This window comes from Aedes aegypti, chromosome 3, assembly GCF_002204515.2.
Source record: "Aedes aegypti strain LVP_AGWG chromosome 3, AaegL5.0 Primary Assembly, whole genome shotgun sequence".
In the NCBI taxonomy this organism is placed as follows: domain Eukaryota; kingdom Metazoa; phylum Arthropoda; class Insecta; order Diptera; family Culicidae; genus Aedes; species Aedes aegypti.
The window spans coordinates 143,095,027-143,121,750 of record NC_035109.1 but is presented as its reverse complement, the minus strand read 5'-3'; the positions used below and the strand labels follow the sequence as shown (position 1 = coordinate 143,121,750).

General features: G+C 40.5%; 3 protein-coding genes across 10 annotated transcripts in view; 1 reads left to right on the top strand and 2 right to left on the bottom strand.

Annotated features, from left to right (window-relative positions):
• LOC5568502 (ensconsin) overlaps positions 1–4,596 on the bottom strand; it is a 458,662-nt gene extending 454,066 nt beyond the window's left edge. For 2 of the 6 annotated variants that reach the window (XM_021849242.1, XM_021849241.1), the window contains exon 1: positions 3,443–4,588. In XM_021849242.1, the coding sequence (XP_021704934.1) occupies positions 3,443–3,503 (61 nt within the window). In that variant the 5' untranslated portion in view covers positions 3,504–4,588. Of the gene's footprint in view, positions 1–3,442 lie in introns of all 6 variants that reach the window. The other 4 variants (XM_021849239.1, XM_021849238.1, XM_021849237.1 and 1 more) reach the window with 4 other exon arrangements.
• A 7,952-nt stretch (positions 4,597–12,548) lies between these two features.
• On the top strand, positions 12,549–19,791 carry LOC5568498 (acetyl-CoA acetyltransferase). 2 transcript variants are annotated; one of them, XM_001652271.2, is made up of 5 exons: positions 12,549–12,665; positions 12,790–12,935; positions 17,811–18,661; positions 19,196–19,358; positions 19,419–19,791. In XM_001652271.2, exons 2-5 carry the CDS (start codon positions 12,884–12,886, stop codon positions 19,535–19,537), a joined length of 1,185 nt encoding a protein of 394 aa, XP_001652321.1. In that variant the 5' UTR covers positions 12,549–12,665; positions 12,790–12,883; the 3' UTR covers positions 19,538–19,791. The 2 variants fall into 2 exon arrangements, with proteins under 2 accessions (XP_001652321.1, XP_001652320.1); XM_001652270.2 differs by having other exon boundaries at positions 12,774–12,935.
• Positions 19,792–25,402: 5,611 nt separating this feature from the next.
• The window catches only part of LOC5568501 (Golgi apparatus protein 1), a 30,384-nt gene continuing 29,062 nt past the window's right edge, over positions 25,403–26,724 (bottom strand). For both annotated transcript variants that reach the window (XM_021853639.1, XM_001652269.2), the window contains exon 6: positions 25,403–26,406. In XM_021853639.1, the coding sequence (XP_021709331.1) occupies positions 26,239–26,406 (168 nt within the window). In that variant the 3' untranslated portion in view covers positions 25,403–26,238. The remainder of the gene's footprint in view (positions 26,407–26,724) is intronic.

The following is a 26,724-nucleotide window of genomic DNA, read 5'->3' as shown; positions in this document are numbered from 1 at the left end:
ATTCCAGGAGAAGTTTTTGATTGAATTTAAGAAGATGAAGGAACCTTGGAGGATGTCCCAGGGAAGTCTATGGATGAATCACTGCATAAAATCTTGGAGAATTAAGAACTCACTTGAAAAATTTCTTACATAATTTTTGGAGGAATTTTAATGTTTTCCGAAAAAATCTTTCTGTAGTACTCTTTGGGAAAATTCTTGAGATATCCTTAGCAAAATTCTTGCACAAATTCCCTAGGAATATTCGTGGAGAAATTCTTTGTTAAATAATAGCTAAATGAATACCTTTACAAATTTCCGAAGTAATATCTGAACGTACCTGAAATAATTTCTGGTGAAATTCCTATAGCAAATCATGAAAAAACACATACGAGCAGTAATACTTGTCGTAATGTTACGAGGAATTTTCAAAAATAAGTCTTAGATCTTAGAAAAATATCTGCTCTGATGGCATAAAGAATTAAAGTCTAATTTTTTGGCTTCTATTAGGTTTTGTTTTTCAGACTACAGGTCTTTAATATCCTATTTCTAAGATACTCAGTTCGATCAGCATTGTTAAGACGAAAAGCTGTCTTAGTCTTGTGGTAACGACTGGTATCCTTTGCGTTTGAAGCCCTTAAATATAGTAACTTTCAATTTCAAGTTTAAGCATTCTTAGTGCTAAAATTTTTCTTAGCTTCACTGTGCACAAAATAATTCCTAACGTTTGTCCTACCTATGGTTTCGACGCTCCTCTGATTTTACACATTGTTAACAAACTATTGTGCAGCCCGAGATGAACTAGCCTAGGGCTAAAAATCTCGTTAATAAAGATAAAAAAAAAAAAAAAAAAAAATTTGCTAGAACTCTTCGAGAAATATCGAAAGAATTCTAGGTGAGAAATACATAGAGGGAACCAATCGCAAAATAAAATGAAATTTTCTCTTCTCTTAGGTTAGACAAAACCTAATTACTAACGAACCCAGTCTTGCATGACCAAATTCCATGCCATATGTCACATGCACTTCTGAATCAGTCCCCCCATCTGATACCGATCACGGACCCTAGAAAACCGTAATTATTAAAATGATCTAGCTAAAGAACAACCAACAACCATTGCTGGTGTATAATTCTTTTCCATCCCTTCTAGAAAAGGGTTGACCTTGGTCGGGCCAGGGTTTCCGGTTTTTGATCGCCCCTTCCGATAATGTTTCATGGGGGCAGTGCGTCGAGAAAGTCCGAGAAGTCGTCAGTTTTTTTCCCTCTCGGTTGACGCGTTCTTTTCTGCCGGGCAGTGCGTCGAGAAAGCCCGAGAAATCGTCAGTTTTTTCCCTCTCGGGTGACGCGTTCTTTTCTGCCGGGCAGTGCGTCGAGAAAGCCCGAGAAATCGTCATTATTTTTCCCTCTCGGGTGACGCGTTCTTTTCTGCCGGGCAGTGCGTCGAGAAAGTCCGAGAAGTCGTCAGTTTTTTTCCCTCTCGGGTGACGCGTTCTTTTCTGAAGGGCAGTGCGTCGAGAAAGTCCGAGAAGTCGTCAGTTTCTTCCCTCTCGGGTGACGCGTTCTTTTCTGCCGGGCAGTGCGTCGAGAAAGCCCGAGAAATCGTCATTATTTTTCCCTCTCGGGTGACGCGTTCTTTTCTGCCGGGCAGTGCGTCGAGAAAGTCCGAGAAGTCGTCAGTTTTTTTCCCTCTCGGGTGACGCGTTCTTTTCTGCCGGGCAGTGCGTCGAGAAAGTCCGAGAAGTCGTCAGTTTTTTCCCTCTCGGGTGACGTCCTTTTGTGCCGGGCAGTGCGTCGAGAAAGCCCGAGAAATCGTCAGTTTTTTTCCCTCTCGGTTGACGCGTTCTTTTCTGCCGGGCAGTGCGTCGAGAAAGCCCGAGAAATCGTCAGTTTTTTCCCTCTCGGGTGACGCGTTCTTTTCTGCCGGGCAGTGCGTCGAGAAAGCCCGAGAAATCGTCATTATTTTTCCCTCTCGGGTGACGCGTTCTTTTCTGCCGGGCAGTGCGTCGAGAAAGCCCGAGAAATCGTCATTATTTTTCCCTCTCGGGTGACGCGTTCTTTTCTGCCGGGCAGTGCGTCGAGAAAGCCCGAGAAATCGTCATTATTTTTCCCTCTCGGGTGACGCGTTCTTTTCTGCCGGGCAGTGCGTCGAGAAAGTCCGAGAAGTCGTCAGTTTTTTTCCCTCTCGGGTGACGCGTTCTTTTCTGAAGGGCAGTGCGTCGAGAAAGTCCGAGAAGTCGTCAGTTTCTTCCCTCTCGGGTGACGCGTTCTTTTCTGCCGGGCAGTGCGTCGAGAAATTCCAAACGGTGCATCGAGAACGCCCGAGAAGTCGTTAGTTTTTTCCATCTCGGGTGACGCGTTCTTTTCTGCCGGGCAGTGCGTCGAGAAAGTCCGCGAAGTCGTCAGTTTTTTTTCCTCTCAGGTGACGCGTTTTTTCTGAGTGCTTTTATATGGCCGAGCACATGAGTGAAGCTGAAAGTGGATTGTGGCTGCTCAATCAAGGATGAAGGATCAATCGGTGAGCTCGTTTCATGCTTTTTTTTTCAAGTCTATAAAATATGTATGACCGCACATTTAATCGTTACATATATATGATTTTTCAACAAACTATGAATGGTTCGTCACCGTAAGTGTCGGCATAAACTCTTATTCATAACTTTATTGTTTTATATTTTTTTTTATATAAAATCACTTACCTTTATTTTTATACATGCTTTGAATGGTTTGGTCTGTGCTAGAAGTGTAGACTTGCAAAACGTTCATTTTATTCAAAAAACTTTGAATGGTTCGCCACTATAAGTGTCGGCATAAGAATATTATGTGATGGTCTAGCCAATCGATATTTTTTTTTCAATTTGAGTAAAATATCCTGTAGGAATGTTGCTTTTAGCTATTTGTTCAGCAAACTTTGAATGGTTCGTCACTTCAAGTAACGGCATTATTTTCTCATACTTGAAAATTTTTCATGTCAATCGAAAATATTATATTTCTAAGTATGTTTATATCTCACAAATAATCGTTTATCATGGCCTAATCGCTTATCAAAGTGAATCCTGTGACCCAACGATCCTCCCCATTAACAAACATCCCTCCCAGTAACCTTTGCGGAGATGCAGAGGCAAACACGGTCTCCAAATAGCAAAGGTTACACACTAACATTCCTTCCCCCAATCCCACCTGACTGCAAGGACGTGGCCGGCGCCGTTATTGACCCTGTATAAATAGAGGCACTGAATTATGCACACTGAAGAAGATTATGGCCAATCCAAGCCGAACTTCTAGTTGATTCTTTGTGCATTTTCACTGACTTCGGTCAATCACGGAATAGCAACCATTGATATGTGTAGTCAGTCTAAGCTAAGCTAAGCTAAGCCCCTTCCGATAATGTTTCATGTAGGGAAAAAACCGTCTCAACGCCCTTCTTTCGAAGAATACCTCGCAAAAAAACGTAGGAAACCATTCACAGTACCTGATTGATTCTTGTTGCCGTTGTTGACCTGCGATTGTACATCCTCACCGGATTCCGCCATGACTTCTGCCTTCCGCTTCCTTGGGCTGCCTCACTCAAAAGGGGAAGTAATCCGTCCGGAAGTTTTGAACTGCTTCTGCTTTCCTTGCCGATATGGCCAATTCCTCCGCCTGGGGTTTGGGTTCTGTTTTTGTTGCTAGAGCTGAAACTGCTTCTGACTTCAGCGATGACGACAAGAACTGCTGCTGCAAAAAGTCACACGCACACACTTTTCAGCTGTTGGGGAACCGAATCTCGGCCACAGATGGGAACCGAGAAGAGAATCGAGAACCGTCACGACGACTAACCAACTCGTATTCTACCAATTTTACACAATATGAAAGGGAAGGTGGCCAGCAGCGAGCAGCCTTTGCTTCCACGGCACCACAAGAGACCCAAAAAAACACACAACGGGGGAGAGGTTTTTTTCCACCTTCTTTTCTTCGCTCGACTTTATTCCTCGTTCCGTGGGGGAACTTCTTCTTCTCCTGGGGGGAACCAACTTTTTTCTCTTCACGATTTTTTTCTTCCAAACCTGGATTCACCGTCAAAACTATTCCTGTTGGGGGGGGGTTTCACTAAACTTAAGCACAGGTGCAAATGATGCAAATAAGGTTGGCCAGCTGGGCTTTCTCCTGCCACGGAACGCACCGCAGAATCGGAGGACACACTACCAAAAAATATATATTCCGGGGAAAAAAAAACCTTCACCCTCTCTTTCTCACACACACACTCTCTCGAACCGAAGAGCAGGAAGATTCCACACACGCGATTTTCTTCACGCCGCAGAAAAACGAAATTCCGTCGTCCGAATGTTGAGAATCTTTTTCACTTCCACACGGCACGGAGCAGATGACGGATCGGGGACAAACTCCTGACGGACACGGGAACGCGACGACGTAGACAAACGAACTTCTTTTCTAATGGCGGGGGAGGTTGCGATTTTTCTGCTTCTGCTTTTCCGTCACACAGAATCCACGGGTAAAAAAACTGCGGGCTACCTTTTGGGCGATGCGATGATCTACTCACAACTGCGGGACTTTTCGCTGGTTGGTGATGTTCCTCCGAGAAAAGATTAGTCAGATTCGATACCAGAAGTTCCACTACTACATTGAAAGGGGGCTTATGTTTGTGTACGACATGAGCGAAGGTACCCATCAAGAGAGTAGTGTGTGTAACATCGAAGCATAATTGAAGCTAAACACATGCCGGGTCTCTCAAGAAACCAAAGGAACTAGTGACGTCATTCTCGTTGACTTTTTTCATTTTCAGCATTGATGAGCTTCCAAAATCGCATTTTGCTCACCTTTGCAGATGTAGTGATTCTAGTACTAAAATCGTTGGGTGTGTGTGTGTTTCATCGCGATTTGACAGCGAGAAATGTCATGTTGAAAAAGAGAACGAAAAGGAAATAGCATAGCGCTGGGAGAAATTAGAACAACCATGTTAAAAAGGGAACACATACACACGGAAAAAACAGTGGTTATCACGCTCAACCAGGGGGGTGAAATGAGCCAATAATTCAATACAGAGTCAGAATTAGGGCGAATGTGAACACTAATACATTGTCAGTAAAATCGGTTTGAAGTTCAACGGATATAATTTCAATTCTATATTATGTTTCCGATCGATTTAATCGCATGATGCATTTTTGTATGATCCATTACAATATTACTTTTGTAACAAACCATTTGATTTATTTTCATATTATGAACAACATGTTGAAATAAATAAAAAAGCATCATGCGCCATTCATCAAAATTGAGGATTGTTGCGCCCCTCGGTTTTTCGTCTTCTTCAGTTTGACAGCAGCGATTGCGCCTTTTGACCTTTTGACCTCTTTCACACGAACCTTCTTCACTATCGACCTTCTGCACACTCAGTTTTAAATGCGCCCTGTCGTCACACTCAATCGCAAATGCGCCCGGTTACCGCAGGGGGGGGAAGATGGGCGAAATTGACATCAGAGTTCGTATCGAAAGAGAATATCAAATGCGCCTTTATGTTTTTCTCACTTATTTCGTGAAAAACGTTATTTTTAAGAAACAGTTGTGCATTATATGATTGTAATTTATCTAATAAACTGTTAGGTGAATAAAACTCAATTTGTTTACATTTGTCAGTTAGGCCGTTGTTCTGGTACTGTATTGAATTAGCTACCCAACATTGATTCAACATGGCGTCCAGTGTCTTTGTTTTGATTCTTTTGGGACTAACAAAACATATGATTTTTTGGATAGGAGACATCAATGATACCTCACTGATGCGTAAAACATTCAACAAAATGTTGAAAAGAGGAAAAGCGTCATCGAATATGACGATGCAACGCAATATAATTAATTGCCAGAAACTAGCACTAGCAGCACTTGAGCCGTATACTCGAAAATCAGGAGCAAGTTAGGGCAAACCGACCAGAAAGTGGGTACCAAAACGCGAAGTACCAAAAACGATGTGAGGAAGAGCCAAAATGTATGCAGGATGACAGCGGTGTCAGTCCTCTGGGCTCAACAACTGAGCTCTCGCCGTGCGATGTCACTTGCACTCAGAAATAAAAATAGTCACAGAATTTCTAAAGTTTATGACTATAGGCAAATAAATATAACGCGCCACCATCATAGAGGTCGCTGGGGAAGAAGGAGAGAAATGTCACTGAAAATGTTTGTTTACGTCCAAAATTCATTTTTTCAACCCAAAAATTAGGTCATAATCAACTAAATACTACGCTTGAGCCTGTTAAATAAACGTTTAAGTAAAAAAAAAAATTATTGAACTATTTTCCATTGGTATAATCATTTTGAACCGCGTGATTTCACAACAATTTTAACCACTAACAAAGAATCCGAAAGTTTATAACCTACGTTGCCAAACACCATTTTTTCAATTGGGTCCTAAAGCCCTGTCCCAATTTTAGTGCCAAACGCTTAAGTTTAGGCCAAAAACACATGTTTACTCAATATTCTAATGTTTTCCGTTAATTTAAGCCCAAAAACATTTTTATTAGATTTTGTCACATCCTTTGGCTTAAACTCAAATTTTGGGTGTATTTTGTTGTCCGTGTCCCTTACGAAATGTCAGATAGGAACAACCCCAGTGGTCGAACTAAAACCCCTGTGGTGTTTTTGTCGACTAAGCGAACGTCAAACATGATCAAAAGTGTCAAGGTTCATTTATGGACCAAATTTTTAAATTAAAGTTTAAACATGATATAGCCATTATTTGAACGGGAAAAATTGCTAAAGTAATTACAGTAACATGCTTTTTCGTGTTATTAAATAAAAACAAGATTTCATTACAAATTTTAGGACCCAATTTTATCCCACTAATCGTACATGAGCACTGACCTGATCTGCACATTTTCGAAGGAAACAAAGTTTATCATGTTTTTCAATGCTCTCTGATCGTCTACAAAATAATTATTCCGAGAAAAAGTGTGCTCCTTCCTATGCTGCACACGGTGCGTTCTCAATCCAACCTTTTTTTGACGGTTCTCCTACTAGCCACCAGATGTCGAAGTGATCGTTTAGCTTTGAAAATATTAGCCTATTTTCTATCTGCCTCTCTTTCATGCAGCTGTTATTTTCTATACTAAATGTCATTTCGCCTGGGTTGGAGCTTAGCGATGCTTCAACCCATGCGAATTGACAAATAAGAAAAATCTAATTAGAGTACTAATTATTTCATCTACCACATTTGGGACTTTTAATCCTTCCATGTCATATTAATTTATACTTTCCTATGCATTTCTGTAAATTATTATCCAGGTTTTTAAAAGCGCTAATGGCTGCCGCAAACATTCTCGCTTTCTGGTAGGGACATGTCGATTTGACGTTTGGCTTGGGTCATTTTCTATTAAACGGACCAAAGCTAAACGTGAAAACGTTTAATCCCTTCCAGAAAGCGAGCCTGTTTGCGGCAGCCATTAGCGCTCGTAAAAAGCTGGATAGGTGGTGCATTTACATTCACAGATGCTACACTTGGGACTTGGTTGTTAGTTCAGTAGATTTCAGAGCAGCGTTGCGAGTAGTCACTTTTCCGACTTCCACTTAAGTTTTAGATTTAGTTTCTTTTTAAAAACCCCTTCTATTCAACGAAGGAGTTAAATTAAATAAATGTTGGCCTTGATTTCTACCGGATACACCATTTTATCTTGGATTGGCAAAGGCTGGATCATCATACGTTCATAGATAGTCGGTGACACCTTCGGGATATCGACGCTCATGATGAGATGATGACCATGATAGAATACCGTTGCTGAGAGGTAATCGTACGTGTCTTCCAGACTTTTCAATTTGATTCCAGATTGTCTTATCTGTTGTGATATAATTTTGTGATTTTATGTTCATTTATCGTTAATAATTCTCGGGTTGCAATATTTATTTTAGCAAGTGCTATTCCATTCTTGATGCGTTTTAATACATCTAATATTATGTCTAACTGAAACAGAATTGAAACTTTAGCATGTTCTGTTACCACATTTCCTTTTTGAGAGTCTATTTTATACATTATATTTTCATATTTCTTTATCTCATCGGTTAAACGATATTGAAATGTTTGATTGATTACAATTTGTTTATTGTTTTGATTGATTAAATTACTATCAGTTTGTTTTATAATATTTAAATTTGAATTAATTTCTCTTAAATCATTTGCATCAAGATTTCTAGTAATGAATTTAATAGTACTGCCAATCGTTTCAATGGTTCTTCTATTTTTGGAGGGACTTGGTAGCAGAGACTTGAAAGTATTATTAAGTTCGATGAATTTAAAACTGATAATCTTTGAAAGTTATCCTGTTGAACTGTTGAGTTTGTTTACTAACCTTCCTAATCCTTCTATGTTTTTCTCGATTTCTTCACGATTAATGGTGTGGAATAACCTGTTATAGCCTATCAATATTCTTCCTGTTCCCGTGTTCAATGTCAATGCTGCCGAATTGTTGTTTATGTCGTGTACTTGAATGAATTTACAATGTGATAATGGGGTGAGGACGAGAAGGGTGATCATCAACACATTCATCCTGAAAAGAAAGTACCGTGCACCCCCGCTAATTTGAACGGTACCTCATGCAAACCATCGGGGTTCATTTTAAATTTGAACATCTAGTCACCCTAGAAACGTGTTTCTGGTTACCTCTTTCACTGTTTTGTTTTGATTCTGCTTTCCGTTCCACAGCGTTCCTTCTCACTTCACTCCGTTCCATGAGCTAAATGACGTTTGAACCATTTTTAATCTGAACGATGTGCAAATTAGCGGGGTACAGATTAAAAAGTGTTCAGATTAAATGTGGTCAAACCAACGGGGGTACCCGGTAGGCATTAGTTAAAGTCGTTTCAGATTTTCTTTATGAATTTCTCGACCAGTACTATCTTGAATTATGCTTCCTTTATCCTCAATAGCTCTGGTCTGACAAAATCTTTCTTTTGTTTTTCGCTTTATTTATTGTACCTTTTTGTATACAATTTTGTCCTTTTCAAAAGGTGGTTGTCTCTCTCTCCGTTTGTTATGATAATATAAATCTCTGGTTTTTGTTTTTTCATTAGCAGATATTACTTCGTTATAAAATTTATTTCTCTCTTCGAACATTCTAACCATTTCTTGAGGACTGTCTTCACCATCTTTTGAAGCAAATATTACTTCCCTTTGTTTATAACCAGTTGATGAATGAATCGTGTTATTGTATAAAGTACAAGCAATCAAGAAAACTTCTTCTGTATTCAAATCAGTATATTGTGGTTTTATGCATCGAAATATTTCAGCCACTGTCGAATGAAATCTTTCGACCATACCGTTACTTTCGGTAAGATTAGCGGGCACAAAATGCATTTGAATATTTAAATTTTGAGCCAAACCTCTTATTTCTGCTAACCGCAAAGCCGGCTCATTGTCGCATTGTACAATAAGTCCTGGAGTACTATGAGCTGAAAAATACTTCAATAATCCTTCTCTCACATCAATTATAGTGCTGGATTTAATAGGGATCATTATACCATATCTCGAGAATTTATCGATCACTGAGAGGAAAATGTGTGGACGTGTAAGAAAAATATCAATATGAATGATTTCAAAAGGTTTTCGTGCAATTGGTGTAGAACCTAGCCTGATTTGATATGGGTGTCTGTCGTATTTATTTTTGTTGTAAACTTCACAGAGTTTGATGCGTCTTTCAATTTTGAGTTTCATGTGTGATAAAAAAAAACCGTAAAAAAATCAAAGTAATGCCTGAGGAAATTACTGGAGGTAATAGCTTTGGACTTCTCAAGGATTTCAAGGAGCAAATTCAGGATAAATTGTTCTAAGCATTTTTTTAAAAATTGCTGGAAGAATTGGTAGAGAATTGGGAGCATCGGTAGAGAAATCTCTAGAAGAATTTTTGGAGAGATCGCTATAGGAGACCCTTAAAGTATTCTAAATAAAATCACTATGATGTTTCCTGCAGCTTTTCCTCGGGGAATCTGAGACGAAATTCTTGAAGAGCCTTTTGAACCCGTTATAGTCTCTAGATGTTTCTTTTGGTAGATCACCTTTTCGTGGTGCGTTATGGGGTAAAGATCTACCAGTGAACCCTAGTCCTGACTGCTTCAAACGGAGAGAACAGGATATTATAGTAATCAAAGGAACATTTTTTAGTCCTTATTACAATTGTAAACCTTGTTGAAAGTGACAAGTCTCGGTTTTCCCGGTTGCCGAGAATGATCTTGAGACAAGGAAAAGGGCTTTATCAAGGGATCCGATTTTGACTGATAAAGGGGCGCACCTGTGGAGAGTGTACCCACCACATTCTTCAAAGGATATAAATAGCGGAACCTTTCAATTAGAATGCTTTCCTGCGATCAAGTTAGGAATTACAACTGTAAGAAAACCGAATACTTTATCACTTCTCAATAGTGATAAGGTAACACGACATGCACTAAACAAAGGACGCGGGATATACTACAATAGATCAAATCTTGGTCGCAGTGGTTTATGTTCCGAACAGAAAAAAAAGGTTTCTTTAGAGTCTGTAAATTTTTTCATCAAGATTTAATGCAAGCAGAATAAAAAAAAATAGATTTTAGAAACCATTTTTGTTAAAAACCTTAGAGACCTTCTATTAAAAATTGTACACCTTTTAAGTATAATGAAATTGTAGAATACGTGGTTGTAGCAAGTGTATGAATATCCAAACATTTTCAATTCCAAACATAAAAACTGACATCACTTCCAATCAGTGAGAGCGGCGCATTCGATTCATAAACAATGTTGGCTTAGTGAATTCGCGTACCGGTGCTGTTTTCGAGCACAAATTGACGAATATAAGTGATTTATTGCTCCCAGGAGCATGGTGCGTGAAAAATCAAAGTGTTTTAAGTATCGCATTAGATTTGGGCCACATATTACATCGCATCGATTACATCGTATTGCGTACGTTGTGTATACTATAGTATATATATATATATATATATATATATATATATATATATATATATATATATATATATATATATATATATATATATATATATATATATATATATATATATATATTACCTCTGAAAAATTACATCGGTCGCTTTTATTACACCAACTGCCCGCGAGTACGTTGGGTTGTGTAATTCGCTCCCAAAACGTTAATTCGTCCGCTAGGGTGTGCTGCTGTCGTCATGATTATAGTTTTCGAAAGCAATGTCAAACTCATTCATGATTTCAAAACATTCGGAAGAATATATTTATTTTCACCGCTTAGGTGAAGTAATGTATGGAATTTAATGAGATCCAATAGTAGAAAACTCATTTCTCCATCCAATGGTATTATTAGAGCCAACGGGGAATGTTTCGAAGCGTGTTTTATTCAAGTGCAAAAATCGCTCAGGCGAAAATTCTAATGAACACACATATCCTAGTTTTTCAACCTCAAACTAGTGCTCCTACCAGCCGGATCTCAATTTTTATGAAAGTAGTGGAATAATATAAAAAACAAACGAGTGTAGAACAAAGAGCATGGATATTTCTACCTTTTCCACTTAACCGTTCCACTGTTGACCGTCTTTTATCAAGAAAATATAACATTTTCCCCCACAGAGGCATGTGATGAATGCGTGAAAAATCAAATCTCTCATCTACTGACTAGTTGCGCTACCTAAGTATAGATGGCTAACAGTATGCTGCGTTTTGCGATTGGAGGCGTATACTGCAGCAGTTTCGATGTAATATTCAACAACTTTTTTTTGGTGTATACCAAAGAAAACCAATCTTTGACTTCGCCTTTAAAAATCTTCGCCGTTAAAAATCTTACCGCGGTTGGTGTTCGGTTTTATTCACAAATTTCATAACGCCAAAAATGGTAATTTTTGGGACCCACCCACCCCCTTGTAACGCATTTTGTATGAAGATTTTTCGAATTTTGTATGAGCTGTAACACCTTAAGAACTCCACTTCGTAAGTACTGTGCAAAAGGATAGGATTAGTAATGGCCAAGAAATACTTCAGCTGTCCAAATTACTTGAGCTGTATCCAGTTGACAAGTAGAGCTGATTTCGTAACATTTGTAACGCCTGCCGTACAAATCAAATGGAGCTGTCACTATTCCGTACGGAAAATTGTGCCGCTCAATTATTCCGCAAGTAAAAGTGACACTTCGCTCATTCTGGATCAGCTGTCAAAATTACTTTGGTAATTAGCAACAAATTGTACTTGACCGCTCTACTTAGGATGCGGATACCAGGCTTAACCCAAATTTGGGTTATCTCACGGAAGAATTCGGCTCAAAAGAAGTCAAGGTTGTTTTGATTTGTGGCTCCGTGAACGATATACTCAATTTTGGGTAAAGTCAACTAAAAAATTAGATAACATTTTTTTTGCGTGTGATGGATTTGTCTTGAAGTACTAAAATATTGCCCATCTCTAATATAAATTTCTCCGAGCATAAAATGTTATGCTACGACGCTGTCATCTCTCGTCGAAGAAGGCCAGAGCAACAAGAACACCAACCGGCGCCAAAGGACAGAAAGAGACAGACAACATTAGAATGAAAGAAAAACCCGTTTTGAAAAAAAGAAAAAAATATTACACCACACGGATCGGAGTCAAGAAGAGAGCAAAGATAATATCATATTATGGTCCTATCGTGAGTCGTCAAACTAGAGCCGCATTCAAACGGGACCCAGTTCAGTCGGTTCGGAGCTGTTGACGTGTCGCGTGTTTTTGGGTAAGTATTTCGGACGGTCCATTCATAAAATTCTGCATCGTGCCGTCGTGAAGATTGCATAGTGTAAAATTTTACGGGTGATTCATTCATAGTAATTCATAACTATAGTTACTACGACGACCAGATCTTCGTGTGGCATAATCAACGAGAGAGGAGAAAGAGCGGCGAGTGCACATTCCATTCAGTTACTAACCATCGGAGACACGAGAATCACAACGATGACGTCACCAGGAGAGGTTTACATCGTTTCGGCCGCCAGGACTCCGATCGGTAAGTGATTCTAATTGGATTTTTCTCTTCGGGGAGGTTTTAAAGGTCCCGTTATCTTGTCTGTTTGGTTACGATGATTGATTGAGTGATACCTACTTCTAATGTTGAATGGATTACAATGTCATGTTCGCATTTGGTGATGCGTGCGATAAAACTTTCTCTCTACGACACCTGAATGTCTTGCTAACGATCGTTTCTAATACTTAGTTTTAATTTAGCATTAAAAAAGGAGAAGATATTCTTCTGTTGGGTGCTAATTTGAAATTCAAACAAGCGGAAGTGTTGCTTTACGCAAAAGAAATTCCTGTTTGACGAATGAATTATTCAAAACCGGTATTATCATATTTGATATTTACATAAACCTATCCATAAACAACGAATGATTTTTTGAGACGTATGAGATGGAGATGCTGTGCTGACGAAATTATTAACTGGTTTAGCGTAGACAGCTGTGTGGATTTGTATAACGTATTGGTAACCCGTTTATCATTTCTTTGCTCATGTAAAAATATCAATCATTTGGCTGCTTGACTAATTCCAGTTACTTTGTTTTATCGAATTATTGGAATGTAGCCTTATGAGAAACCTAAAACTAAGGACTGTGAACGTAACTTGTAGAATTAAAGGCCGGTCAACGAAAGAATGCGCAAGTTAAGGCTCAAAGGCCGGTTCTTTAACTTCACAATCATAAACATGCATTGCATAGCCCTCACTCCGGAAGTACTGGACGCATTTTACGCGCAGCTCGAACGCAAGTACTACGCCACGACGTCAAGATCATCATAGGTGATTTAAACGCTTAGGTTGGCCAGGAGGAGGAATTCAGACCGACGATTGGAAAGTTCAGCGCCCACCGGCTGACGAACGAGAACGGCCTACGACTAATAGATTTTACTGCCTCCAAGAACATGGCCATTCATAGCACCTACTTTCAGCATATCCTCCCATATCGGTACACCTGGAGAACACCGCATCAGACGGAATCACAAATCGACCACGTTTTGATCGATGACCGACACTTCTCCGATATAGTCAACGTGATGGTGAAACTGCGCCCAAAACTATCCGTCATCAACAATGTACGGTATCGACGCCCGCCTCGGTATGGGTCACTGCACAAAAATCTTCCTCTCTCTTTCACTCTTACATAAAATTTGTAAACAACAAGGCCAGTAAACGTCAAAACCTCATACAAAATCCAAACAGTGCAGAGACCCATAACCTGGGAGGGAGATACCGATACTACACACGAAATATGACACAAAGTTATTTCGAACTGCAAGAAAATTCCAGCTCGCCAACGACAATCAAGGCAGACTTGATGAAAATCGCTAGTTTTCATTTGTTGTGTTCCTTCGATCGTTCTGGACAAACATGGAAAAAGGGCCAAAGTTTTCTATGTATTTCATTTTTGTTTTCATTGGAAAAAGTAAAAGGATGCATTTCAAATACTTTATATGCTATCAGAATAAAAGTTGCTATTGTGACATTACTTTTAATTAAGCATGAATAGCTTTTCAATCGATTTTTTGTCTCATTTGATAAAATACAAAAAAATATGTTTTAATCAATTACGCGCTTTTATCATGTTTGTCCATTGTTTTAGATCTGGGCTCACAGTGACAGTTCGTGACAGCAGAATCTCGGCTCACCTTGACGTACATAAATTTCGTATCGGTTTCTCCCTCCCAGGGTATAACCTAGCCAGGCTTGGGAACTGTGACCACTATTTACCACAGTTCATCGATTCTGCCAGTCAACCAAAACACAAAACAGTAGGCGTTGCGTTGCCAACGATTCACACACTGCTTGAATATTTGTGTCTCTCTACTATGATTGTTTTCTGGCAGCCATCTCAAGGTGAATGATTGAAAAAATGTTAAATAATTCAATCGCTAATATTTCGCTTGTGTTTTCAACTAATTGAAATCTATTAGCGCTAATAGCAAGATCACAATCATTCCGTTGCGATACATATAAACAAGTTCAATTTCATGCTGCCTTTATCGAACAAAAATGCAAAACCCCAAAAACCGTTAAAATTGTGTCACCACTGTGCTCGAGTCATTTCGCATTCGTGTTTGAAAAAACGTTGGGAAGAAGCAGATTACAGTTTTGAAGAGCCGTGACATTTTTTGTTTTGAACGGTCAGAATAGCTTGAAGATTTCGGGCGAACATTCCAGTACGTTTAAATCCCGCCGGGGACTTCGACAGGGTGATGGACTTTCGTGCCTGCTGTTCAACATCGCGCTAGAAGGTGTCATGCGGAGAGCCGGGTTCAATAACCGAGGTACGATTTTCACAAGATCCAGTCAATTTGTTTGCTTCGCGGATGATATGGATATTGTCGGCAGAATATTTGGAACGGTGGCAGACCTCTACGCCCGCCTGAAACGTGAAGCGACAAAAGTTGGCTTGGTGGTGAGTACGTCAAAAACAAAGTATATGCTGATAGGCGGAACCGAGCACGACAGAGCCCGCATAGGAAGCAGTGTTACGATAGACGGGGATACTTTTGAGGTGGTTGATGAGTTCGTCTACCTCGGATCCTTGTTAATGCGTAGTATGCACCAAGTAAAAAAATTCTCCTTTTTACCAAAGTAGGTAATTTTGACAGCGGAATCATTCCCTGACTGTTTCTTGTCTTATCCTTTTGCACAGTACTTATGAACAGCGCACTACCAATAACGGCTAATAACAACGTTAGTCGTGAAATACGGAGACGCATCAGTGGAAGTCGCGCCTAGTATTGGCTCCAGAAGAAGCTACGGTAGAGATAGATTCACCCCCGCACCAAATGTACCATGTACAAAACGCTAATAAGACCGGTGGTGGTTCTCTATGGACATGAAGCATGGACCATGCTGGAAGAGTACCTGCAAGCACTTGGAGTGTTCGAACGAAGGGTGCTTAGGACCATCTTTTGAAGTGCGGATTTGTCTTAAATGCACGGTGAATGGTAGCTTGACGGTACAACCCTTCAAATTTTATGAATTTCCTGCTCAAGTTTAATAGCCATAGTAATAATCCAGTTTTCAAGAAAAAAAGTCCTTAGCAATTTTTAAAATCCATGGAATAAGGATTTGTTTGGTTATTCCACCATAGATTTTTCATTTTTAGTTTCCTCCTAAGATTGCACACTTTTCCAGTAATTCTTCCAGTGGAACGACTAAAAGATCCTAGCATCCTACACTCAAATTCTGCCATGCATTTCTTTTCTTTTTTTTGGGATTCGTTCGGAAATGCTCTGGAAATGTCTCCAGTAATTTTCATTGAAATTCTTGTAGAAATTTCTCTGTTGATTGCACTAGAAACGCCTGCATGATTCTCGAATAAGCTCAAAAAGAAATTCTTACAGAACTATTATCAGCATTTCTTTTATAAAACCCTCATGGTAATCGCCTAGATAAATAAAGATTTTCTCTAGGGATACTCCAAGGAATTTAACTATAAATTTTCAAAGGAGTCAACTAGGAAATTTCCCAAGGAAACTATGCACTATGGAAAAAAAATCAACCAGGCATTCTTTGGATGTTTTTCAATAAAATGTTGAAAGTAATCGGACAGAAATTTTCACCGACCGAGATCACCATACGAGGAACTCAAGGAACAAGATTTACGACCATTTCTGCCACACGATATTAGAATGCGAAAATGGCAACTTTAGCAAAGAAAGCTCTCATTGAACACTAAGCTGAAAAGCAGGCTCTGTCCCAGTAAGAACGTAATGCTAAAAGAAGAAATGTATGGCCTTTTGGAAGTCATTCGAAATTGATCAAGAAGTAAGCAAATTAAAGTGTAGAATAGTGTTAAGCGGTGAAGTAATGTACATGAGGAGGCCCTTGGACGGGTGTCAAATAGTTCCCACTTTCTTCAGTTGTTAGGACATGGCCAAGATAATTATCGGCTATAAACAAAAATGAAGCATTTTCTTGGAAAGCGAGTCGTTTTTCTCTTATAAGCAGGTTGATTCAATTCACGTGTAAAAATTCTGAACTGTTACGGCAAGTGAAATATGATAAGTTGTTAACAAAATGTTATTAAGAGCTTAATTGAGTTCAACCAAATTGGGATGATAGTTTTGCCTAACACAGAACACCTAGATATAAGAAATGAAATAAGTTTGAAATGATAGTAATATAGAAATAAAAAAAAGCGTTTTTGCGGAAGCAATTTAACTTCATGTATACTTCCCGGCGGGTTTTTCGAATGCGATATTGAGAGCCTTAGCAAAAGTTAGTTTTCATGGCTACCTCTATGGCCCCTTGGATCGCATTTGTACAGATTGTGTTCTGTAACTCGATACCTTCCTAACTCGATGATCCCTTCAATATCAAGTTATGGAAAGTCAACTGTAGTAATTAATGGTCACTTTCTTGTTCCTCATGTGACTAAATTATTATTGGCTAACAATGAAAAACAGTTGGATTTAGGGTTTTATCATCTGTACTCAAAGACTGTGACAGTAACAAAATAAAGTAATTCTAAATGTTTCTTTTTATTAGGCTCCTGTGGTCGGTTCCGTCTCATCTACAACATTTATTCATGTTATCAAAATGTACATTTCGGTCAAAATTGACATTCACCCATCTTAGACCGTCCTATCCCACAAGTGATGCACTTGAGTTGACGCGCATCGTGTATCAGTTATGCCACACAGTTGTTCTTATCACATTTTATATCTCTCTCTAAGCCAGGTCGTAACCCGTGGCTGCAAGATAAGGTTCAATGCAAATCAATCAATTTCAAGATATAAATTAACCTCTAAATTACAACCTTGTTATCTTGTTTTTGTTTGAAACCTGCATCATGACGCTGCAAAATCAATGGACTGCAAATCCACTAATTTATATGAATCCATTATTTACCTGCAGGCAATTTCCTGGGCACCCTATCGAGCCTCTCCGCTGCCGAGCTGGGCGCCGTAGCCGTCAAAGAGGTTCTCAACCGTGCCAACGTTCCAGCAGCCGATGTGGACGAAGTCATCCTCGGACAGTCCCTCGCTGCCGGTCAGGGTCAAAATCCCGCCCGGCAGGCCTCGATGAAGGCCGGTATCCCGAAGGAAGTGCCCGCCTTTCTGATCAACATGCTGTGCGGTTCGGGGCTAAAAACCGTAGCTCTGGGCTATCAAGCGATCCGTTCCGGTGATGCCAAAGTGGTCGTGGCCGGTGGCCAGGAGTGCATGTCCAAGGCGCCGCACGTCCTTCACTTGCGCAGCGGTACCAAAATGGGCGAGGCCAAGATGGTGGACACCATGCTGAGCGACGGGCTAACCGATGCCTTCTACGACCTGCACATGGGAGTGACTGCGGAGAACCTGGCCAAGGAGTTTGAAATCACCCGCGAACAGCAGGATGCCTTCGCGGCCAAGAGTCAACAGCTGGCAGAGGAATCGCAGAACAAGGGTTACTTCAAGGACGAAATCGTGGCCGTTCCGGTTCCGAGCCGCAAGGAGACCATCAATTTCGACAAGGATGAATTCCCGAAGCACGGAACAACGGTGGAAGGACTGGCTAAGCTGAGGGCCTGCTTCATCAAGGACGGGACGGTAACGCCTGGAAATGCTTCCGGAATCAACGATTCGGCGGCGGCAGTTCTGCTGATGTCCGACGAAGAGGTCCAGAAGCGAGATGCAAAACCCCTGGCAAGGATTGTCGCCTTCAGCCAGACGGGAATTTGTCCGAAAACCATGGGCGCCGGGCCGATCAGTGCCGTGCAGAAAGTTGTAAGTATTAGAATATTTTGACTTGAAGAATAGTTGGCTCACTCTGTGAGCCTAACGGAATGACGCGGGTCGTAGGAAATGTTATGGGTCCTCAAGTCAATCCCGTGAATACTTGTGTTTTATTAAGCTGTATTGGTTTTAGCAGACAGTCTATCAGTTGTTGTCTTCATAGCTGACATTTCTAGGATCCCTATTCCTACGGGGCCCTTTAATTTTATTTATCAGTTTGACATTACCAGTATATGATGTCTGTGCTAGAAAAGCATCATACAGCACTAACATACAGCGGTACGAATACATATAGTCCTATTTCGATTGCTCACTTTTCGGCTTTTTGACCTTGTGACCAACCATGGTATTTCTCTGAGAAAACACTTAAGTACCTCAGTAAGGTTCTATAATACTGTCCAAGTGGATTTTCATACAATTTTTAGTTACTTCATGTAAATATCTACACTTTCAACTGTTAAAGTCTATTGAAACAAACATAATCGTACGCAATCAAAAACCAATCAACAATTTTTCAACCAACAGTTGGACAAAGCCGGATGGAAGCTGGAGGAGGTCGATCTGTTCGAACTGAACGAAGCATTCGCCGCCCAAGCGCTGGCCGTCAACAAAGGTCTCGGTGTCAATCCGGACAAGGTGAACGTCGGTGGCGGAGCAATCGCCCTTGGACATCCGATTGGAGCTTCTGGTGAGTATCCAGTTCAGTAGTGGTTAGATTTCAACAGCTAAAGTTCATTCTCATTCACAGGTTGCCGCGTGCTGGTCACCCTGCTGTACGCCTTGAAGAGAACCGGCGGCAAAAAGGGCGTGGCGTCTCTCTGCGTTGGTGGCGGAATGGGAGTGGCAATGGCCGTTGAAATGGTTTAGAACCGTTTTCTCGAGGGTTCATTTGCTCAGCTTAATTATTGTTGCTTTGGTTGTAGTGCAAAGTATTTTCAACTGTTACTCTTGTGTATCCTCTAAACGGATTTCAAAGATTATGTTACTTAATTATTTACTCAAAGTATTTACCGTTGAATGTATTGTACTCAAATTGTGACTTCCCAGTAGATGAGATATAGTAACAAACTTAATAGGGAACAAATAGTGAAGGACAATAAAGCAACATTTGTACTTAGTCATTTTGTCGTTCAGCAAATCAAGAAAAGTATCACAATCCTTTCCGTTGTAAACAACATTCGGTACCGACGCCCTCCACAGTACAATCTGGAACGACTCAAGCTACCCGAAGTCGCAACTGACTACGCGCAAAGCCTTGAAGCAGCGTTGCCGGAAGAGGGAAAGCTCACCGAAGCCCCTCTTGAGGACTGCTGGAGTTATGTCAAAGCAGCCATTGGCAACGCTGCGGAAGGTGCCATTGGGTTCGTGGAAGGAAATCGACGGACGGTTGGTTCGACGAGAAGTGTTAGACGGTTTTGGACGAGAAGAATGCAGCGCGGGCGATTATGCTGCGGCAAGGCACCCGTCAAAACGTGGAACGATACAAACGGAAGCGAAGACAGCAAATCCATCTATTCCGGGATAAAAAGCGCCGCCTGGAAGAGATGGAGTGCGAAGAGATGGCGCAGCTGTATCGTTCTCAAGAAACGCGTAAGTTCTACAAGAAACTCAATGCATCCCGTAAAGGCTTTGTGCCGCGAGCCGAAATATGCCGGGATAAGAATGGACGGACGGTATCTTGACGGACGAACGTGAGGTGATTGAATGGTGGAAGCAGCACTACGATGAACACCTTAATGGCGCAGAGAAGGAAGACCAAGGCAGCAGGAGGAATGGCTTCATCAGTACGGCGGATGAGGGAGACGTGCCAACTCCTACAATAGGTGTTGTTAAGGATGCTATCAAACATCTCAAGAACAACAAAGCAGCTGGAAAGGATGGTTTGGAGAGGAACTTATTAAAATGGGCGCGTCCCTACGCACCACCTATTCATCGATTTCAAAGCGGCTTATGATACCATCGACCGCGAAGAGCTATGAAAGATTATGGACGAGTTTCCGGAAAACTGACTAGACCAATCAAGGCAACGATGGATAGTGTACAGTGCTGTGTGAAGATATCGGATGCATTATCGGACCTGTTTGAAACACGTAAAGGACTTCGACAAGGCGATGGTCTTTCCTGCCTCCTGTTCAATATTACGCTAGAAGGTGTTATGAAATGGGCGGGCTTCAACAAGCGGGGCACGAACTTCAATAAATCAAGCCAGTTCATCTGCTTTGCTGACGACGTGGACATTGTCGGAAGAACGCATCTCTGAGTACCGTCTTGCCTGCTCAGACTCCAGTTATGATATGTATGCTTTCACCGAAACATGGCTAAATTGCGATACAATTTCCAGTCAAATTTTTGGTCATTCATATAATGTGTTCCCCCTCGATCGTAACTCTAGAAACAGCATTAAGAAGTCCGGAGGAGGAGTTTTGTTAGCGGTACGTTCCAACCTAAAATCACGACAATTATCCATTTCAAACTCTGAAGCCGTCGAAAAAGTTTGGGTAGCAGCTAGTTTTCAGACACATACGTTGTACATTTGTGTTCTTTACATACCTCCTGATCGAACTAGTGACTCGAATATGATTGATCAGCACATTAGCTCCCTCACTTCAATAGTAAATCAAATGGAAATAAGGGATAGTTTGATGATCCTCGGCGATTTTAACCTACCTGGCATCGAATGAAAAAAAAGCTCATCCAGTTATCTTTACCCTGATGTAACTCATTCCACAATAAGCTCTTTGGTGTCGAAGCTTACACTGCGGAACACGGTTTTGTCTCAAGCACCAAAATACCGCTATATACTTAATTAAGGATTGCTGAATTCATTGCCATTTTCAGAAATATCATAGCACGTCTAGTTTTTGAGATATTGGCTGTTGAAAATGCTAAATTTGACTATTTCAGCTAACTTGCATGCAAGTTGTCCAGCTTGTATGGCAATTTATTTGCCTAATTTGCATCAGAACTCAAACTTTATGTGTATAACAATACTTATAAACAAAGTTCATAATACTTCCGATGCTCAAAAGTTTTTTTGTTGGTTTGGAAAAGTATTGTATTTTGCCATATAAGAGAAGCAAAGAATTTTGTATGGAGACTGCAAGTATGTTGAAAAAATCGATTTAATCTAAATTTAACCGTGCAATTTCAACCAAATTATATCTGAAATGTAAGTTAAAGTCCTATTTTGCATGCTTGGTGGATTAGATCCCAAAAAATTACGATGAATCATTGTTTAATTTCTATGTAAACATCAATAAAACCAGTGTTTTATGCAACTTTGGCGACCTGTAGCTAGAAATTGTGACGTGCTGGAATATTTCTGAAAACGGCATCAGATTCAGCAGCCCCAAATTTACTAGAGAAACATAATTTGATTCTTGAGACACGCAAAAATGTCATTTTTGTTACGCTGTGTTATCGACAGTTATAGCTTAGCCCGTGTTTCTCAGCTCAACTCCGTGCGCAATAATAATGGTCGAATGCTTGACCTTTGTTATGGTAGTATCGAAGGGGATGTGTGCTTTTCATTAATGGAAGCTCCTTCTCCTCTAATAAACCAATCGATTCATCATCCTCCTCTATTGATTGAATTGCGTGGTGCTTCACCTTGTGTGTTAATGGAACCTGTGGAAACGTTGTATTACGACTTCAAACGTGGTGATTATTGCAGTATGAATGCTTTTCTGTCCAATATCGAATGGCAGGATTTCATCAACCAGGATTTGGAATTTTCAGTTGGTACTTTCTCCAACATAGTACTGTACGCAATTGATCTGTTTATTCCTAAGCACTCAAGAAATCCTCAGCCCAATCCGCCATGGATCAACAATCGTCTGAAACGCTTGCAAAGTTTAAAACGATCTGCTTTGCGTAAGTACTCAAAGCACAAAACGCCCGCGAATAAACGTGTTTATAACTCTGCCAATTCTCGATACAATCGCCTAAATCAAAAGCTGTTTTCCGCGCATCAACGGAAGATTCAACAAAACCTTCGTCACAATGCAAAACACTTTTGGAAATATGTTAACAAACAACGTAAGGAATCTGGTCTACCCAACGTAATGTCCAAGAGAAATGTTGAATGTTCGTCCTTGAATGGTATTTGCGATATTTTCCTGAGTCAGTTTTCAAACGTTTTCACTCAAGAAACTCTGAATGATGAACAAATCCTCAATGCTGCCAACAATGTACCAGTTCATCCACCAGTCGGCAACCATCCAATAGTTGATCCTGAAGAAATTGGCAAGATTTGCTTCTCCATGAAATCATCAACAAGCTCCGGACCTGATGGCATTCCTGCATATATTTTGAAGAAATGCTCCATAAGTTTATCTACGCCTCTTTCTCGTCTCTTCAATCTATCTCTGCAAGTTGGATCATTTCCAGTCCAGTGGAAACGAAGCTATGTATACCCAGTATTCAAAAAAGGGAACAAACGTGAAGTCTGCAATTATCGTGGAATAGCTGCTCTTTGTGCCGTTTCGAAGTTGTTCGAAAAAGTTGTTTACAACTTTTTGTTTCATCACTGTCATCATTACATTTCGGAGTACCGACATGGTTTCATGCCGAAACGCTCAACTAATACAAATTTGGTGGTATATACAACTTTCATCGCTAAAGCTCTACAGAAAGGGAAGCAAGTAGATTTTATCTACACCGATTTCTCGGCCGTGTTTGAGTCTGTCATTAAGGACCTTGGTGTGTTACTAGACCCAAAACTGACGTTTAAGGAGCATATCGACTTCATTGCCTCTAAAGCCTCTAAAACTCTTGGTTTTATTTTCCGCGTCGCTAAAAACTTCAGAAATATTCAATGCTTAAAATCATTGTACTGTTCTTTGGTAAGGTCTATTCTTGAATATTCGTCAGTTGTTTGGGCACCGTACTATCAAATTAACATATTTCGTATTGAAGCAATTCAACGGAAATTTCTGCGCTTTGCTCCCATGGAACGATCCAATTAACTTGCCCAGTTATGAAGATCGTTGCAAGTTAATCGGCTTAGAGTTGTTGAGTGTTCGCCGTGAAGTTTCGAAAAGTCTCTTTCTTTCCGACCTTCTCCAATCGAGAATAGATTGCGCTCAACTATTATCTCTCCTCAATATAAATGTTCCATACCGTCAACTTCGATCGAACTCCTTCCTATTTTTGCACGGTGCTCGCACAAACTACGGGCATCACGAACCATTTTAAAGTATGTGCCGATCGTTCAACCGTTGTTTCAATCCATTTGATTTTCATCTTTCCCGTTCAACTCTTCGTAAAAAATTTCAACTGGTTCTGGCAAGCTAGGTTTATATTAGTCATAGTTATTAACGTTCAACGCTCCGTCATCGTCATCATCGAAACTTCAAATGTAGTTTTTTCTGTTCAAAACTAAAAATTATTCGATGAAAATGTGTTCATTGTATTTCGGTTGGAGATTAGAATACAGTAAACACATTTTGCTGTAAATTTTCTTGATTTGGAACGAAATACTGCTTTTGAAAATTCCGAAATCAATGACGGATCCTTCCCCCTTAAGTAGATTTAAGTAATCGTTGTATCAATTGGAAACAAATGTAATAGTCTGTTGATACGAAAAGAAGAGGAGGTTTTACGCCCATTTGAGAAAGAGCTCAATATTGCTCAGCTCAAATGGGCTTTTCCCTGCTCCAAATAAAAAAAAAAACATTTCAGGTGGTTTTTGAACAATATACAAGGCTGAAACGTGAAGCAGATCGGGTTGGATTGAAGGTAAGTGCGTCGAAGACGAAATATCTGCTACCTGGAGGAGCCAAGCGCGATAGAGCTCGCATTGGCAGACGCGTGATGATCGTCGGGGATGTGTTCGAGGTGGTGGACGAATTTGTCTAGGCCGGATCATTGAAAACGTCGGATAACAACTGCAGCAGAGAAATTCGAAGACGTATCATTGCCGGAAGTCGTGCTCACTACGGACTCCACAAGACCTTGCGGTCTGGTAAACTTCACGTCCGTACTAAGTGTACCATGTACAAGACGCTGATAAGACCGGTAGTCCTCAACGGGCATGAGACGTGGGCAATGCTCGAAGAGGACCTGCAAGCGCTAGGAGTTTTTGAACGACGTGTGCTTAGAACGATCTTCGGCGGAGTATGTGAATAAGGCGTATGGAGGAGAAGAATGAACCACGAGCTTGCGCAACTCTACGGTAAACCCAGTATCCAGAATGTCGCCAAATCTGGAAGGGTACGATGGGCGGGACACGTTGTGAGAATGCCGGACAACAATCCCGCAAAAATGGTGTTCACCTCGAATCCGGCCTGTACAAGACGAAGAGGAGCGCAACGAGCTAGGTAGTTTGACCAAGTTGAGCAGGATCTTGGAAGTTTGGGGCGATCGAGAAACTGGAGGTCAGCAGCCATGGATCGAGTTAGTTGGCGTAACATTGTGACGCAGGTCATGTCTTGAATGATGTAGCGCCATCAAAAGTAAAGTAAAAGTAATCACAATCCTGGTCATTTAAGTCCTTATAAGGTGGTGGATTCGATGAACACCTGAATGGTGCTGGGAGCGCAGACAGTGAGAATCAAAACTTCGGAGGAAATGTATAAGTCAGTGTTGCGGACGATGGAAAACCCCACTTTTAAGGATTTTGAGTTTCGCCAAGTAAGTAAAGAAGTGATATTGTTAAGCGTATGTATAAAACATTGCAGGCTGCAGTGGGCTGATTGCGTAACTCGCATGGCGGAGGAACATAGATTTGAATAATGATCACTGGACAACACTCTCTAAGGTCGACCAATTTTATTAAAATCTACACATTCTCCAATCTTCATTTCACTCTCTGTCTTAGTATTGATTCTCACTATTTTATGTATAGTTAAAACTACTTATAAAAATGTCTTCGCTTATTAGTTGCTCTCTGATTTCTCATAGTTGCACAAAGTTTTGCTTTTCATTTCGCTATCTCGGTAAAACATGGGATTCGCATCGATTATTATTGTAGGAGGGAAGAAAGGGACATAGAATTTCATAACTACGACTAAACATGTGAAAACACAATCTCACATACGTCATCCAATCGGCTTTCGAAAAACGAAACACATCTAACTAATATTTTACAAAATGATATCATAGAGGCATATCAAACCACAGAGGGCAACCAAGATTGCAGCAGTTAGGGCATCTTCAGCAGAGTTACAAATCGTATACCGAGTTACAGAATTCTTGTAACTCGTCATACGATTTGTAATTTTGCTTTAAATGATCTTACAGTTCTAAATCCGTACCGGAAGTCAGATTACGGCTCAAATTTTCACTGTTTTAAAAATATAATCATACGAAGTCCTATTAACACAGACACAAAAATTCAACCGGCAGACATGGGTTGGCTCACGGTCCTCACTTTCCATACTTACTAGACCTTACACAGCTTGTCCGTTTTGAATTCATTATTGGCATCAATCGCATTCTGCTATCCTCTCGCTTCTTAGCCGCCGAACAAAAACGAAAAACATTCATCGTTTTTTAAGAACCTACAAATAAGCGACCAGCAAAGGTTTGGCGGCGTTCCGAAGCCGAAACGATCGGCACCACCGTGACTATTTGTTCTTGAGGGCGATCGTCCGGCGGGACACGCGACCGCACAGCAGCCCGGAAAAGAAGACGATGCTGACGCACCCGAACAGCACCATCAGGAAGTAGTGCTTCGAGGGCGAATCCACCACCTGGGTGTACAGCTGGCTGAGGTTCTCCGCCTGGGGTATCACCTGTGGAAAGAATAAAATGCGATGTTTTAACATGGTCAGGGCTGGTGGCGACTGAGTATCTTGAAAATAGGACCTTTAGAGACTAAAAAGAGACCAAACAGGAGCCAAGAGATAACAGTACTGATAAAGATGATTTTCTCCATGAATTTTGCATAAATTAGCTCAAGTTTTTTTTTCTCAAAAGCTTTTTTCAGGATTACTTCGAAGATTTTTTTCAGGAATTCATCTAGTGTTTATTTTACATAATTATTTTTCATAAAGAATTCCTTCAAGATTTTCGTTCAAGATACCTTGACGAGTTCAGGAATTCCTTTGTGA

What these genes read in the sequence shown, in the direction of transcription:
- LOC5568498 (XM_001652271.2), top strand. Translation starts at nt 12,884, where the DNA reads ATGACGTCACCAGGAGAGGTTTACATCGTTTCGGCCGCCAGGACTCCG. An exon ending in GGCCGCCAGGACTCCGATCG is followed by an intron (nt 12,936 to 17,810) that starts GTAAGTGATTCT and finishes ATTTACCTGCAG; the next exon opens with GCAATTTCCTGGGCACCCTA. An exon ending in TCAGTGCCGTGCAGAAAGTT is followed by an intron (nt 18,662 to 19,195) that starts GTAAGTATTAGA and finishes TTCAACCAACAG; the next exon opens with TTGGACAAAGCCGGATGGAA.